This window comes from Cyprinodon variegatus, unplaced genomic scaffold (genome assembly GCF_000732505.1).
Source record: "Cyprinodon variegatus isolate N-32 unplaced genomic scaffold, C_variegatus-1.0 Scaffold126, whole genome shotgun sequence".
Taxonomy (NCBI): Eukaryota; Metazoa; Chordata; class Actinopteri; order Cyprinodontiformes; family Cyprinodontidae; genus Cyprinodon; species Cyprinodon variegatus.
The window spans coordinates 996,360-1,014,175 of NW_015150579.1; the positions used below are offsets into that span (position 1 = coordinate 996,360).

At 37.4% G+C, this 17,816-nt stretch overlaps 1 protein-coding gene across 2 annotated transcripts in view; it reads left to right on the forward strand.

Moving 5' to 3' along the window:
* Positions 1-10,984: 10,984 nt before the first annotated feature.
* Positions 10,985-17,816, forward strand: part of LOC107085501 (SEC14-like protein 1) — a 27,347-nt gene continuing 20,515 nt past the window's right edge. The window contains exons 1-2 of one of the 2 annotated variants that reach the window (XM_015375839.1): positions 10,985-11,313; positions 13,872-13,961. In XM_015375839.1, coding sequence (XP_015231325.1) covers positions 13,899-13,961 — 63 coding nt within the window. In that variant the 5' untranslated portion in view covers positions 10,985-11,313; positions 13,872-13,898. The remainder of the gene's footprint in view (positions 11,314-13,871; positions 13,962-17,816) is intronic. The other variant, XM_015375840.1, reaches the window with a different exon arrangement.

The window sequence follows — 17,816 nt, forward strand, 5'->3', positions numbered from 1 at the left end:
GAGTCTTTTTACGGGCATAGACTGCCCCCTAGTGGAGATGGTCATTTCTTCACGTTGCACATCTCAATGCAGAATAAAGTCCTTTCATTTTTTAAAATGTATTATTATTTAACCTTTATTTAACTAGGAGATAAAAATCAATTGAGATTAAAAACCTCTTTTTCAAGGGAGCCCTGGCCAAGAGGCAGCAAAGTTGCATGTAGTTTTTTTTTTTTTCAGATTAAAGGTGTTTGAGTGCCAGATACATTAAATGACAGGTACGTAAAAAAAAAAAAAATCAAGTAAAACAATTACAGATCATTGAGGCTGCTACATATTCTTTCACTTTCAACTTAAAAGCATTGGTAATTATTAAATGGCTGATTTTTTTTAGCATTGAGACATGGGGAGTTGGTTCTCAGTTTCTGTCTGACGGGTTGGTGCATGGAACAAAATGGCAAGTCAGGTAGATGAGGAAGGCTGGAACAGTTTCCACTGGGAAAGAGAGAGGAGATAGGGGAGCAGTGTGGGGGTTAAAGGTCTTTGCTCAGAGACCCAGAGTGGCAGTCCATGGGAGTGGGGCTTGAACTCAGAACCTCTGGATTCCAAGCTCTATGCCCGAACCACTAGGTCACCACTCCCTTTGAGCCCCATTTCAATTTCCAGAGGAAGAATAAAGAAAATTGGGGAAGTGGAATTAGTGAAGGNGGCAAGTCAGGTAGATGAGGAAGGCTGGAACAGTTTCCACTGGGAAAGAGAGAGGAGATAGGGGAGCAGTGTGGGGGTTAAAGGTCTTTGCTCAGAGACCCAGAGTGGCAGTCCATGGGAGTGGGGCTTGAACTCAGAACCTCTGGATTCCAAGCTCTATGCCCGAACCACTAGGTCACCACTCCCTTTGAGCCCCATTTCAATTTCCAGAGGAAGAATAAAGAAAATTGGGGAAGTGGAATTAGTGAAGGTGTTAAGAAATGGAAACTTGCTGGTAATTTACAATAATGTGGAGCATAAAAAAAAGTATTGGACACGGGAAACGAGAGGTTATAGAGATAAAAGTTGTAGGAGAGAACAAAACAGTGAAAGGAGTAATAACAGGAATACCAATTAACACGAATATTCATTGATTAGGGAATTTCATTCTTGTAAGCCTGGAAAACACAATACAGAGACTTTATAAAAACAAACAAGAGGAAAGGGTGGCAACGTGTCACCACTGATAGAGTTTTCAGAGTCAGTTCTACCAGAAAGAGACAAAATAGGTTTCATGAGTTTCCCAGTTAGGCCGTTTATTCCGCCTCCACTCAGGTGCTATGGGTGTCAGAGCTACGGACATGTTGCAGAGGTTTGTAGGAGAAAACAAAGGTGTTCAAGATGCGAAGAAGAGGAGTGCAAGCTGAAGAAAGGTGCTGCAATAGTGAAGGCCAGCATAGATTTAACTATGGAGGATGTGAGGCGAGAAAGAAAGCAGTAGAAATACAACATGTTAAAACAAACAAATATAAGCTGCAAGATAAAGTAGAAGGAATATATTACTTCATTCTGACACCAGAGAAACTCTTTCTATTCATAGTGTATGTCATGAACTGCACAGACCAAGCCAAGCATAAGGCAGTGAAAATCAGGATCCTTGTGAGAGGAGCTGAAATGTTTTTGGACTCAAAGAAGTCAGCTGGGAAAATATTTTGGTTCCACAATCCTTACTGGTAGGTGGTGGTAATGCACTTCAAAATTGTTTGCCAACCGCAATTAAATTTCACAAAAGAAATAAAGACAGCATTAAGACATTTTACAATGTAATGCTGACAGATTTCAATGCGAGGTATAAATTGAAGTTTTAATGTGCATCAGAAACAATGTTCATGAATCTATAACTGGGTGACAGGATCTGGACTATTCATCAACTCTGCCAAATGAAAATAAAGACATTAAAAAAGCACCGGACAATGTTTTAAGTTTGAAATTTAGCAACTTAATTTAGTATTACCTGTCTAACAACATTTCTTATTATTACATTACATTATTATTAAGGTCTGTNCAACTTAATTTAGTATTACCTGTCTAACAACATTTCTTATTATTACATTACATTATTATTAAGGTCTGTTAACTAAATGACAAAACCCTTTGATATGTAAAATACCAGAATATAAAATACCATACTTTTAAACCCAGACAGCTGTGCTTGAAAGTTTAAATATCGTTCCATTAAAGGAAATGATAAATTCACACTAGTAATTCAAGTCGGACTAAACTAAAAAAGTAATAATAATAATATTAAATTATAATTTATTAAAATAAAACATCAATTTAAAGTGCCTAGGTTATGAACAGTGAACCAAAATACCGATTAACAGGTGCAGAAATCTGACTGAACATTCATTTCCTGAACGCTACAGAAAACACCTGATTTCAGTGACTGCCTCAAAATGTCGCTCAACAAAATAAGTTTATATAAGGAGCTCTACCAGACCAACAAAAAGAGATAAATACATCTAAATTCTCCTTATTTTAGTCAAGATAATGTAAAAATTTACTAGCTTGAACAAATTTTCCTCACTTAGTGGCACTAGAAATAAAAGCTTATATAGATAAATATTATATAAGCTTCTTTTTTTTAATTCATTTTTAGTAAAACCTTGCTAATTGACTGACTTGGGGGACGCTAGCTCTTCATAGGAGAAATCCTACATGATTCAGACAGGCTGTCTGTGAGCTAGAGACTCAAGGAAAGGTTAAAGATGTCTATAAAACAAGTGTTTCTTATATAAACAAAACTCTGAAATTCATTATTCATACAAAAACAAACAAACCTTAGTTTTTGTAACTAATCTGACATATAAATTCTATTATCATGTAACATGACCTTTACAAGGAAAATGTTCAACTGCATCACATCTTATACAACTAAAGTTTAGGGGGGAACAAAAAAGCATTCCAAACAAAACTATTCTTTTATTTTCTTGTTTTTTTTTTTTGTTTTTTTGGCATGAGCATTTATTTACAACTCATACAGACATTTATTTAGAGACATCACACTACTAGCTTTTTGTGACGTTTGAGGGATTTTTTTACAACACAACAAAGTCTTGATTCTGTCTAAGCTGCATGTGTCCAGGAAAAGACCGGAGAGATTGTTACAGATTCCACCCACCGCTCTACTTTCCCCACTTCCATCAGGAAAACGATTCAGGAACGTTCAATCCCCAACAAACAGACTCAACCAGGAATTGTTTCATCCTCAAGGCTGCTTAGACAATCATCTCCTTTTAATCAGAGCCTTACAACCCATTTCACCCTCACACAGACAGATACAACCCCTCCGAGACAGGCCCAACAATTCCTGTACATGTGCTTTATTCAAATGACATTTCATGCTTTTATAAGTGTTTAAAAGTGTTTTGTTTTTTCCACAGAGACTGTGTGTTGCGAGAGGGGGCATTAGGGTGGGAAGGCGTGATTGAGACGGTGTATTTTTTATTTTTTTTGACTGGTCAGGTTTTGGTCTGAACTGCTCACTAAGTGCGGAGCCCATTCCCCCTGTCCTGCCCGCCTCTGCTGGCTGATGCTTTGGCTCACCAGTGCACTGGTGGTGCTTAGTGTTTGGGGGTGGATGCCTGGGCGGGTACGGGCTTATTCCTGGTGAATGCTTCACGGGGCCTGGCCCCCTCGGGCCTGGTCGGGGCTCTCGCTGGCAGCCTCGGCTCCCCGGTGCCCATGGCCGGTTCCACTTTGGGTCGGTTGGCTGCTGGCGGGGCCCACGGACTCATCCCCGCGGCTCCTGGGGGCTTTGGCATTGCGGTGGCTTGGGGATTTACTCAGGGCCATCTCTCCTCCTCTCTTGGTGGGGGATCAGATTTCCTGGGTTGGCCCCTCCTGGGCGCCTTTGCTCTTGGGATCCCTTTGGATGTCTGGGGCTTTGCGTCCCCCGATCCTCACCTCGTTGCTCCGTAGGGGCGAGTCTTTGGCTCCTCACAACCACTATTAGGCATTTGGATAAACTTTACGTGCACAAGTGCACTCTCACAAACAACTACAGGTGCTTGGCTCCAGGTACTTAGAGATATACAGAAAGCCCATATTCTTACCTTCAGCTACCACAGTATACATGTCAGATTAAATAATACTACTTATACTCCAGTGATAGTATGAAGGTGTTACTTTATTTTATCTCTTATATCCGTATAGGTTGTGTTGTTCTTTTTACATCCCTTTGCAGGCGATGAAGCAGACTGAAGATTTTTTTAATCGTTATCTCCCTTTTATCTCCTTTTTCTGTGATCTTTTCTCCTTTTTCCTGTTTTTCCTTTCCTGTTCTACTTACATTGCAGTGTCCATATAATCTGTAAAACTCCCTGCATGAATTATAATAAAGCTATTTATATGCATGAATCAAGCGGAACACTACGGCGATAGCTGTACTGCTCCACTTGTGAAAGTAAAATCTTTTGGGCCCTTTTTTTTTTTTGCATCAAGACAATTATTCTTATTGCCACATCGCCAGACAGGACACAGTTAAAAAAAAATAAACATAAAAACAAATAAGCGTTTAAAGAAACTTTCATTGTTAAAATGTGATATTTGATATCTAATGCTTTGCTTTTTTTCTTGAGGAGGAACAATGCTTATTTTAAATCATTGTTCTGCTGCTGAACCCCGGTTTGTGTCTGCTTGAGGTCAAGAACAGATGGCCGGTCATTCTCCCTCAGAATCTTTTCATGTACAGCAAAATTCTTCGTTTCAACTTTTTTACCTAGTTTTCCAGGTCCTGAAGCATTGAAGAAAAAAAAACAGCCAACCCTTAGGTCTTCGGTTGGGTTCCTGTTATGTGTTGTGTTCTTGCTTTCCCCTTTATTCTCCCTTATTTCTTCTTTAAATTTTGCAATATTGAGTTCTTTTCCTTATTAGTAAATGTCAGAACTTTCCAGTTTGCTTAGTTCTTCCTGCTTATTATATTGCAATATTGCTTCCTTGTTTTCTCCCTCTCCCTCAGTCCATTATGTTTATCCTCCTTAGCTGTGCCTACTTCTCTCATATTTTCTTCCTTCTCTCTTTATTTCCTTGTACTGAGTAGCTGGTATTTCATGAATCTTCTCTGAAATCTTCAGGGGGGCTTTTTGCACCCTGTTTCCTATGCTTGGGTTTCTCTTTCTTTCATCTGAGTCATTCTAAGTTATTTTGAGTGTTTCTTTAAGGTCCTTTTATTTGCATGCACTCTGCTCTTTATTGGGTCCTCCTTCAACCTCACAATGACAGAAGATTCCAGTCAACAGGAGGCAGTAGTGCTTATACTTAAGCTTATACTAAACTTAAAGAGACAGGTAGGATTTATGTGCCACTGTGGCTTAGCCCTCCCTCCCATGGGAGAGTTTCAAAGCAGCTGCCTAGACGTTGCAGGAGTTGCAACATCTTCCCCCTTTTTAGGCCTTGTGAAGTCATTGAAGGAGGCAGAATGGGGTCTCATGGCAGATATCTACCACCTCTGCCTAGGCCACAGCTGATTTTTTATATATATATATATATTCTCCCAACAATCCTGCTTCTTCATCTTTTGCCTCTATAGTTCAATCCCTCCGCCTGTTGCTGCTTCATTCTCATCCCACCAGCATCACAAAGCAGCAGCAGAGCTTTTTCTCTGCTGTTTAATTCACCACCTCCATAGAATCTAAATCCGTTCCACAACAGTAAGGCTCTTTCAACCCACCATCCTTGTAATTTGTCCATTGCTTCTCTTAATGAATAAAACCTCTCCTCCTGACTCCTTCTCTGAACCTTGAAGAAAGGTCCATTATTTAATTCCACTCAAATTCTTGCTCCTGGGTCTTAAATGCAGACATAAAAGTCTTATATCAGACATTCATAAAATGAGCAGGACACAACACAGCTGACACAGTCCTGTCATTAGGATGAAAGCTGAGAGATAATTTTCATGCCCAGCTGGAATTAGAGACATTTCTATGGACATAAGAGGGAAGCTTCGGCAGTAAAAGCAGTGGTAGAGTTGTTTCCTGCAGATTAACTCTGGGAAACTCCATTGATCCTCCCTGACTTAAGGCACACCCTATTCTGTGTGTTTACACTCTGACAGCCTGGTCACTGGACCTGTTTATAAGACGTCCACCATTCTCAGCACATTGGTGGAGGCTAGTCTTTTCTACACCGAAAACAAACAAACAAGCAAAACTGTATACAATAGGATAAAATACAGCTGATAATTATGATGCATTGGGAACAATTTAAGGAAATCATCAAATTGTGTTTATTCTGTTATAGTAAAACATATTTTGTAGCACTTTAAATGTTAACCAGCCTTATTTTGCTAATAGAACCTTGTTCATCCTTTCCAATTTTCCATTGGTCAATAGGTGGCAGCAATGTGGCATGAAAGATCAACAAAATTAAATCCTTAAAATATTGCAAACTCTATGCTTAGAGCCCCTATAAGTCAGGTCAGAGTCATATTTGTTAAAGCTGCATTGCTAAAAATATATCTTAAGCCTGTTTATCAAACTGCCATAAATATTTATACAAACAAGCAAAACATGAGGGGGATACAAATAAAGCATACTGTCTTGCTGTTAACAGAAGCATGTGTGTTAAATGCAGACATCTGGCCACTTCCTACAGTGTATGAGATCAGCACCCATTTGATAAAACTCCTTATGTGTTCATGTACTCGGAAACTTACAGGCTGCATCACCATCATTTGACCTAAAGGGGCCAACAGCGTTTACATTAAAATGTTTGGTATTTTGCACAGGTAGGATTGAAAGATACTGAATGGCCTATAGATTAACACAGAAATGTAAGTGCAAGTATCTTTTGTCTGGGGTCTTCAAGTTTCAATAATATGAGATTCAGACCCTTTTTTAAGTACGTGATGCGTCTTATTCCTTTTAAACAGATTTTTTTCATTAATTAAAATTTTTTGCAGCTTAGAAATAGCCTATTTTTTACTGGGTGCTTTAAACAAACCTCAACAGGTAGCCTGCAGTAGCAGTGATATACCAGGAAAGGTCACTGAGTTTGTGGGAACTGGACTTACGCAAATGACAACATAGGCACCCCTATGTTGGACGAATGCCACACATGCTTTTGCATCATGAGCTGATGCTCTTATGGCCCTTTTTACCAACTTAAAGAAGGGCAACGTGTACGTGATCACAACACTTCTTATTAGGAGGTTCTTTTCTTTTCTTCTCATTCATTATACCTACATTATACCCCTGCCAATTAAATTACAAATAAAGTTAAATTCAGTTTTTTTTTCCTATAGCACCAATTCACAACACATGTCAATGTCAAATTCACTTTACAGAGACAATTCAACCAGATCAAATAATCAGATTATTTCACATTTTTCTATCTAAGGAAAACCAGCTGATTTTATCGACTCATCGACTCGACAATAATCCTTCACACCAAGCATGCTTGTAGTGACAGTGGAGAGAAAAACTGCCTTTTAACAGGCAGAAACCTCCAGCAGAACCAGTGTGAGCGGCCATCTGCCGAGGCCGACTGGGGATCAAGGAGACAGAAGCAGACATACAGAAAGAAGCAGATATACTAAAGGTAACTGTCAACTAGCTCTACATGCAGTGCCATCCAGGAAAGACAGCCAGGCAGACGAGCTCCGAGTCAGCTCCCATGTCAGGGGATGAAAGAGAGCACATATAGTCAGTCACAGTCAGAGAAACAGGACTAAACTTAAACCTCCAACAGCTATAAACAATGGTGTACATTGCAGCAGCACAGCTCAAATTTGTCTCCAGCCAAAAAGGCTTTGAAGCTGGTAGTTAGTACCACAGGTGAGGAGCCTGATAACTAAAAGATCTGTTAAGACCAGATACTTGACCAGATGCACATAAACATTTGTGTATTTTTTCAATCAGCAGTCAAAATTAAATTAGACAAAACTTTTTATTTTTTTTATTTTAGATCAGTCAGGATCACTAAAATTATTATGTAGTATCTGTTTGTTAAATGTCAAAATATTAAGATATGTTGTTTCTTAAAGGTTTTATTTATTTATAACAGCATTTTATAGCACTTTACAATGCTGTCAATATTTGGTGAAAGTCCAGGTCAAATATATAGAGATGATGCTTTACAACCAGGTATCAAGTTAATTATCAGAATATCATATTACAAAATAAAAAAAATCCAAATATAAACACACAATTAAAGAATATTTAGGGTTATAACTAAAAGTGATTGAAAGAATTATTCTAATTTAATTGGTACTTTCAGACAAAGACTAAAACGTGAGGCTATAATTCTCTTTTAAACATCTATACAAAAGGAATGCTGCATATTTGTAGAGGTAAGTAGTTTGAGTTGGTTAGCAAATTAAATGCATGGTTGGCATTGTTTTTTTTTGTGCTTACATTCAGTAGAGGCTGCCAAATGTAGTTTTTGGCCATTAGAAGACCTATGAGAGCTTTGAACAACAAGGGATGCTCCTGTCTCTACATACAACTGAAACCAACTCAAAGCTAATCCCATCATACCAACTACCTGTATTCATCAACACAACAGGATATAATGATCTACCCCATCAAAAACTGCCAACAACATAGAAGCATTAAAATGTCAGAGCTGCCAGAGTCCACCTTTCAAGGAATGATGAAAAAAAATTAAGGCGAGTTGTTTAAATGCCTTTGTGGTATTTAAAATAATCAGGTCACAAATATCATTGGAATACAAAAAGATTTGAAGTTGATTATAAATTACTTTAAAACAAAAAAAACAAATAAAAAAATTCACATATCATACATGCACAAAAGTTTAATGTTAATGTTTCCAAAAAAAATCAAGACAGACAGGAAACAGAAACAGAGAAATGGCAGAATGATCAGATCAGTATTAAACAATAGAATAGTGAAATCCTACTCCTTGAATTTTATTATTTCCTCTCTCTAAACCTTTTCTTTTCTAAATTGTGTTTGGAAATATGGTCTCAAACACTGCATTCTGGTTTCAATGAGATTCTTTTTCCTCTCTTGAATGAGCAGCTTTCATGCCCCCCCATCTCTGAATCATGTGATCTCTGCTGCTTTAACTCATGCTCAAGGCAGACAGCTGCTTAGGACATTTACTTGCCGGGTGTTCCATTACTCTATGCTAATGCACCAGAAGCACAGCTGAGACTTTTGCTCCATCAGAGACACAGTTAAATAGAATATCATTAAAAGGGTATGCTATTAATGTAAATCAATTTAAAATGTTATTTTTTCTGTTATTGAGATGTCATATTTAACCTACAGGATATTTAAAACAATTTAAACACACGATCTACATGTTTTGGCAACCATGGTAATGACTGCTGATTGATAGTTGTCCAACTGACAGTCATGAAAATTCTCCACGAGGAGGTTAAGCCCAAAAAGTTCATCGCTGAATAAGTTGGTGTTTAAAAAAGTGCTTTGTTCTAGCCAGAAAGTTATGTAGAAGAAAAAGTGTGATAGAAAAGAGGGCAGAGTTACCAGAAATAAGATCTGCCTTCAAGAGATTGCTGATGTTGCTCTGATGTGTTTGATCAAATCAAGTCTATGCAGCCATCTACAAATTTCAATGACATACTGATTAGATTTTTCAACTTTACTATTTATAGCATTCTATGTTTTATTAGTTTTATTAAAAATAGAGTAACTCTACAATAAAAAGTATTATTATTATTATTATTTAAATATGATAAATAATATTTTCTTTTCAATGTTTCCCAGGCTAAGGACGCCCAAACTGATGGCGAGATGGAGCCGGGACCCCCAATTATATATATTGTATGAAATTGTGTTATATCAAACTCGTCCTATAGTCACTCTATTACAGATGGAGTAATGTAACAAAAGTAATTTCATCGTGGGACTATCAAAGTATTTCTGATTCTGATTCCTCGTTGATGGGACAGGTGTTGTTAATGAAACGGTGCCCAGCTTGAAAGAGCTCCTGCGTGTCGCTGAATGTTTGAATTGAGGATGTTTGAGAACTACAGAGAGGATGTGGAGCAGCTGGTGGACTGGTGCAAAGATAACAGCCTAATCCTGATCATCTTGAACTTCAAGAAGAACCGGCCTAACCACGCTCCACTGGTCATCAAAAGTTCAACTATAGAGGTGGTCAACAGCACCAAATTCCTGGGGGTGCACATCACAGACACCCTTACCTGTAACCACCTCACTGATCAAACAGGCACAGAAGCGCATGTACTTCTTGCATAGGATGAGGAGAGCCCACTTGCCCCCACCCATCCTCACAAAATTAAGTTAGAACTGTAAATATATAGTCACATATTTATATTACTATTTTTTTAAAGTATTTATTAATGTTTTTCAAGGCTGCACTTTAAAAAATGAAATTGTCAAAAGCTGTTTTAAATGAAATTTCTTTTTGTTTACGTTCGTACATACAAAATGACAAAATAAATCTCTATAAGTCAATAAGGACTTAAAGACATCTTCTGCATCCATTTATCTGTTTTCTACAGTTTGTTGTATTCGTGTTAATGTGCATTTAAAGACATTTCAATTAGTGGAAAAAATTGCAGGGAGGAATATATAAAAAAAGTCTTATCAACCAAAAATTTCACGACCCCCATGCAGTACCTCCACGGACCCCCTAGAGGTCGCGTACCCCCTGTTAAAGACCTCCGCTTTAGTTTTTTTTTTAAAATTATTATTATTTATTTATTTTTATTTTTATGTATTTTAAACAATTAAAAAAGTGGAAATATTTACAAAAAAAAGACCTCTTTATACTGAACATGGATCATATTATATTAATCTGGATCAAGGCCGTTTGCATAATAAATCCGTAAATTAATAAATAAATGTATTCGTATTATAATCTGATCATTTAACCAGCTATAATATTCCCCTAATGATCTTAATCTTTTAGAGTTTTACACCTTATTTGATTTTTGGTGCTTGATTTGTCCTCTGCTGCCTGTCCTTCGCAGGAGAAGTGGGAGGTGGAAAAACACCGAGAAAAGGGGCGGAGCTTTCGGAGGAGAAATACCGCTGCTGTCCTCCTGCGTCCATACTTCTCCATCTGTTAGGACTCCACTATACTGGAAGTGGATTCTGCAAAAGCGACTATTTCCTTTAACTGTCAGCTTTTGTGGCTGTTATATGTTGAAGTAACTTAAATTGCGTTTAACCTTTTTTGGACAATTCTGTTCCATTGCTAGCTAGCACTGCGAAGCTAACCGTTGTTAGCAGAGAAACCGGGTCAAGTGAAGAACCGAGGAGGAGCGGAATGGAAGGAATTCACTCTGATTCCCCTTCCAGGAGAAACCACGACTGAAAAAAGGAAACATTTAATCGTCTCCTATAATATCCGGTAAGTACCTGCTATAAAAGCTGTGCGAACCGAATATCGGTTTGTGAACTTCTTGTTAGCTTTCGGCTTCTTCTGTTATTATGTTAGCTAATACCAGCTGTTCGTTTCCAATTACTGTCATAATTATTGCTATAACGTCATATACTGAAGGTTTCTCGGGTAGTTTCCCATTTTAAATGTTTATTAAATCGCATTTTCAATCTAGATCCCATCAGTGTTATTTTACATAAGTGTTGGGCTACATTTTGTTAAAAAGTACAAGATACAGGGGAAAAATTAGTGCTGTACTCTCTTTTAATTTCAATATTTACCTGTAGCCCTCTTAAAATGTATCGGACTGATGTCATCTCCAGGTCGGGTTAAACCTGTTTTAAACAAAACTAGTTTAAACGGATAAAAACATGTTCCTAAACAGTATGAGGATATAGTGAGGTTATCACGCGTTTCCCTTTGGAGATTGATCTGTCCTTAAAAAAAAAAGGTATCATCTTTGGTACTTATACAAAAAGAAAAGGGAAAGTTATCAATATTTTTAGATAAGCTTTTTCGAAACTTCCAAAACAACACAAGTAGGCTATTTGATCATTTTCACAATGTGATTATTTGAATTTGTGATATTGCCTTTTTTATGATTAAGTTTTTCCCATTTGGCTGTAGGTTATTTCTAAAATTATTCAATAGTCACTCTGACATTTTGCCCCTTTCAGGTTCTGTGTTACAGATGTAAACAAGCATATTGTTCCCACACAAAACGTTGCCAGATGTCATTTTAAATGCACAAATTTCCTTTATATCTGTTTATTTGTATATTGCAACTTTTTTTTAATCACCGATTTCTATATATTGACTGATCTATTGGCCAGTTTAAACAAAAAAATATTTTGTTTCCTGATCAAACCCAAATCGTTTTGACTGTCTGCCTCTACATATTAAACATTTCAGTTGCAGAACTAGATGTTTTTTTTTCTTTTTTTAATAAATTAATCCTGATCTATGAACATACATTTGAATTTTGGTTGTTGAAACTTGTTAAACATACGCCTGAGGTATAGATGGTACTGAATATCCTAGATGAAAAGTCTGATAAAAGAGACTAAAGGCAGAAAAGTAAATAGAGAAGAGGTGAAATGACCTAAGACAGCTAACATTTTGTTATAGTAGTGCTCCTTTTTGTCTTAACGGAAAGTTATTCTGCTCCATCACTCATTCTATTCTCCAACTTGTCCTACTTCTCCAATCAATCTTTGCAGCAGCTATATCCTGTTCTGACAAACCAGTTTTTGTCAGCAACTAACTTGGCAAATAAGTTCTCCCAAGAGTGTTTACACTGTCACTTTCCTGTTATTCTCTGCTGTTTCTAATGTTTACCTTTTGATTAAACCTTGCACAATGTTGTGGCAAGAGTATAGCTACAGCTGATGTAGATGGCCGGTGAACCTATTGGAAGTAGAAGACATCACTTTTCAGGTTTATAAAAAAATAGCATTGGAACTTGAACCGTAAAAATGAAATGTAAGCAGACAAATTAAAATGTGCTTACTGAGGCATTCAGATGGTTAACTCGTACTGAGATCCTGTTTTGGTGTGTTTTCAAAGTTGCTGACTGTTCCTGAATAATGACGGTAATTATAAGGGGCTGTAGTAATATGCTGTATAAAATAACCTGTTAGTGTTTAGTCTGACCTCATTTTGTTTTTGTAGTCTGCTGTCCTCATACATGCTGGCCCAGAGGAGCAAAGCATAAAGCATTTATATTAAAAACCAGAGTCAAATTTACCAAAGTGAGAATTGACACCAATTAAAAAATAGAAAATGGGGAAGAAAAAAACCTAAGAAGGTATTGTTGTGTTTTGCACCTCAGAGCAGCTTTGCCATAACCCCCCTTCTTGCAGAAAGCCCTTATACTTCCAGTTTCAACATGTCCTGGCCAGTTGAGCAAAACTCCCTGCAAGTTTAAGCTTCAGGCACACACGGTGCCGGTGTAAATACAAAAATAAATTAAATACTTTCTCATCGCAGTTTCTGTGCTTCATTAAAGAAAAATATTTTTTTTTTAAAACCACTGGCCATTAAGCTCTTTATCCTCCAGCATCTAGAACATTCTGTTACAGACATTCCCACTGGCCTGTTTGAACAGAGGCCAGCTGCAGTGTGCGGTATGTGAGCGGCACCTGCTTTTTAATATTTCAATGAAATCAAGGCCTACTTTGCTGAGAAAGGAGGTTTGGCACAGAGTGCAGCTGAGTGTAGCCTAGTTTTATCCCCACTAGCTTGTGGTGACACAGTTCTCTAATGAATGAGAAGGATGTGCTGCATCCATTGATCGAAGGGATCCCTTTGACAGCTCATCACTACACTCACTATTTGCTGCCAAGATTGCTAAACATCACACTCAAAAACCATCCCCCTCCTTAGCTAAGTCTGTAGTTCTCCTTTATTCTACTGCTTTGTGTAGATTTATTTGATCTGTTTTGACTGTCAGAAATAACCCAGCTCATTTATATACATATAGTTTTTCTAAATGTTTGTCTATATGATGTGTTCTGCTTTCTGTCCAGGTTGTTGGTGTTACTGTAATTCCCATCATGGTGCAGAAGTATCAGTCACCTGTGCGGGTGTATAAACATCCCTTTGAGCTGGTGATGGCGGTAAGTCCTTTTACCTGTGGGGGCTAGCAATTTTCCTCTCTGCGAGACTTCTGAATGCATTATGTCGACTGTTATATAACACTGATCAGTGGGTGCTTCACATGGGCAGTGAAAGTGCTGATGACATTCAGTTCACATATTGAATTGAAATTACATTCTCAAATAATTTTCAAACATAAAGGTGAGGCATGCTGTTTGCCTGCTTAGGTTTGGAAATCGTGTTGCACGTTTGAGTTGGAGTGTGTAACTAGATTGTGGTTTTATGTGAAACAGAAAGCCTGCCACAGATTCAGTGGTTGTAGGGCCTTTCGAGGCATTAGAAATTCAGTTGCTAGCGTAGATTTTTACAGCTGACTGACTAGATGGATGAATCTGGTGAAGCTCAATCAGTAATTCTTCTTTCAAACGTGCATATTTGCGCACGTTGCAACTGAGTGTAAGGTGCTCTGGAGATGATGATAAAATAAATTAATATGCACTGTTTGTATTCTATTTGATTTAAAACTAGCATCGCTTTCAGAGGGCCTGCAACACAAAGATCAGAATCTAGCAATAGAAACTTTGTCAGTGTATCTCTGGAAATTAAAAAAGAAATGAAACGTATTCACAAATTGTTATCAAATCAGAAAATTTAAGTTAATGTAAAGTATACTCATCTAATTACTACTTACATAGTATTTCTTCATTTCTCTATAAAATGAAAATTTGCAGATTCATTATCTGATTTATGTAACCAACTAATACCTTCAAAATTGCTAATAAGCAGTGGCAGCTGGTGGAATTTTCTTCAGTGAGGGCTATGAATTCAAAATAGACGTATACCAAAAAAACAATCAACCGTATACTAAATTATCACACCAGTATATTTATATGAATGCCAAAAACAAAAAACATTATAAAAACAAAATGTAATATCTTGAACAGGTTTAATTTTTGTAAATAAATCTTAGACTTCTGAGCTGTTGTGGAGATAAATCTGTATTTTACATGCTCTAGTATTGTGTTACAAACCTTAAAAAATAATGTACCAGTTTGATAATAGAGAAACTACTAGTCAGCTTTATATATTTTTTAATATATGAAAACTATTTATTTTCTGACAATATGTTTATTCATGAGCAACTATGTAAATTAACAAACATTTAGAAAAAGTACACTATATTCTATTATTTTCCATGTGATTGTCCAGATTGTTCATTCTTCTTTGCCTTTTCTACAAAGTTCTTAAAATCAGTTCCACCTGTCTTTATCCATGCTGGGTCAGATCCTGACTTTTGAAAAAGGAGGCAGGAAAAGCAGAATAAAGCTACATGCTGCTAGCCAAACCGTCCCGAGCTCGCCTATACCTTCGTATTTCAGAGGAGCTACTGCGCATGTACAACTTAAAATGAGTCAGTGGGCAAAGATTTTTTCACCCTAGGGCCGAAATACGTCACAAATCTGACGAAAAATTGAATTATGCCTTACTAGTCATTAAAGATTATATATATATATATATATATATATATTTATTTTTTTTTCCTCGAAATATTTAAAATTTTAATTTAAAATGAAATTATAAAAAAACATGTTTTTATGTCTTGATCAGGGTCATTTGGTGTGGGGCGGCAGCCTAGCGCCCTCTATTGGCCAGCCGCTATTGCTAATAAGGCGGCTGAGACATAGTTGAACTCTGAGATTGGTGGTAAATGTTTTAAAATTGTTGCAAAAATTGTATGACTTAGTTTACTGCAGTAATTTGTTATTTTCACATGGTTTCAGAGCAGCTGTTTTCTTTAAATAGAGAACCGATTTGATGCCTGCTAGAGGGAGAACGCATGGAGACTAAATCTCCTTAGCTCACGCGGGACTGAGCAGCAGGCAGACAGATGGCTAAAAATAAAACGCAGGTAAAGGGCCATGTGTGCCTCCAAAGAGGAGTGCGCTGTGGTGATAGAGGCAGGGTTGAGTTTTTTTTTTTTCTAAAAGAGTTTTAAAAATGGGTCACATCTGGAGACTTATACATGTTTTTTAAACCAGGCCAGGAACACATAAAGTGGGTTCTATTTAGGTTTTTCTCAGACATAATGGAAAGATATCACTGACATTATATGTAGCTAATTTCAGTGTAAGTAACAGACAAATGTTTGGTTTAAAGCTTCAGTTGAGAGTTTTGGTTCTTTTGCTTTTCTTATGACTTTTCTCTGCAGTGGCCGTTTTTGCAGATGCTGCAGAGCACACTCTTTGGTGCGTTACCGTTTTCTTCCACCCCTCACTGTACAGCCAGTGAAAGCACTGGCGTTTTACTTGCTGTGTAGCTGCTTTGTCACTATTAGTAACACAAAAACATCCTGTCTTGTAGGAAAATCATCACATGATGCTGTGATGCAGCAAGACACAGTTTCTTGGTATCAACACAGCCTTTCATTTTCTCGTAATGTCCTAAGAGAGCTGCTCATTATGCTGTCTAGTTCCAAATCAGACTAGTGCTGCAATGGCTTTGTTTAGATTACTTACTTTTTATCTTGTTGAATTGGGTTTTACTAATTTTTTTGTGGAGCTTGATTACACAATGCTTAGGATATCTTGAATATATGTTATTTTTGGGCTTTACGTATTTACATCAGACTGTTGAATGAACTGCAGTAGTCTGTCACTTTAACTTGAGGAGGCACTTTGCTCACTGACAGCTGCAATTAAAGTTTTTAAACCTCTGGCTAACACAGCCGAGGCTCATTTGCGTAAGTGTGACTTGAATCCCACATTCCCTCCCCTCTTGGATCTCTGCGTTCTTGGTACACTCATTGCTTACAGCATTCTTGAGAAGAGAATGCCAGTTCAGATGGATTTTATGAGCTTCATTTTTTTGTTGGAACAAGTGAGACATACCAGCGCAAGAAAAAAAAAAAACTAAGACAGGAACATTTGAAGAGAATGTTCTTCTTTGTTTTGAATATCCTGAAATTCGAAATGTATTTTGTGGCCAGGAAAAGCCTCATCAATGCTGCTCTGTAGAACTGCAACGTCTGATGCACAAACTAGTTTTAAGCAGTTTAGTTTTAATTCAAGACTGTTTTGCAATGTCACTTTAGGTTTTACAGTAGTGATGCATTGGAAGTAGGAAAAGAAAAGTGATACCTGCTACTCAAAATGAGCTTTAAAATTTAACCAATTTAAAATGTTTCTTGTTCCATAAGAAGCGAGTTTTTACAAATGGAAAGGTACAGCAACATTTTAGTTGACACTTAAATCAAACAAAAGACTGCAACTTAAAAATCTGTTTGAGCTAAATGCTTGTCTTTGAGATGAAGATATAAAATACAAGAACAGTCGATGCTGTTGTCAAGATGATCATCTCAAAGTTTGAAGTTTGTTTTTTGGGGTTGGAGCCAGATGAATATAGTTGACAGTATCAGCAGCTTCTTTCGTAACCTCAGCTAGGGCAGACCCTCTTTCTCATTGCTGCATTTCAATAACAGGAAATGTAGTCAATGCTGTTGCAGCGATTAGCGCTGCAGCCCAGTGTCAGAGCCTCCAGGCAGTCCTTGGGGAGTCTCAGTGGAATGTCAAAAGCTCAACACAACACCCCTGTTGTTGTCCCATTTCTCTTCATTGAATCCATAAGGGACACAGTATTCTTGTCCTACTTTCTATCTGCACACTTCTGGCTGGATTTAAGGAAACAGGATGTGTAATGTTGGCGTACTGTCTACTGGGCTTTTATGCACAATAAGCAAGAGAAAACATTTCCTTCCTGCTGACTAAACTGTCCTAATATGTTGGAGGAACCACAACAGATTCAGCGAGATATTTAAAGGATTGTTATTGATTATTTAAAGGAATAGTACACCCATAACATGATTAGCCTTCATTTTC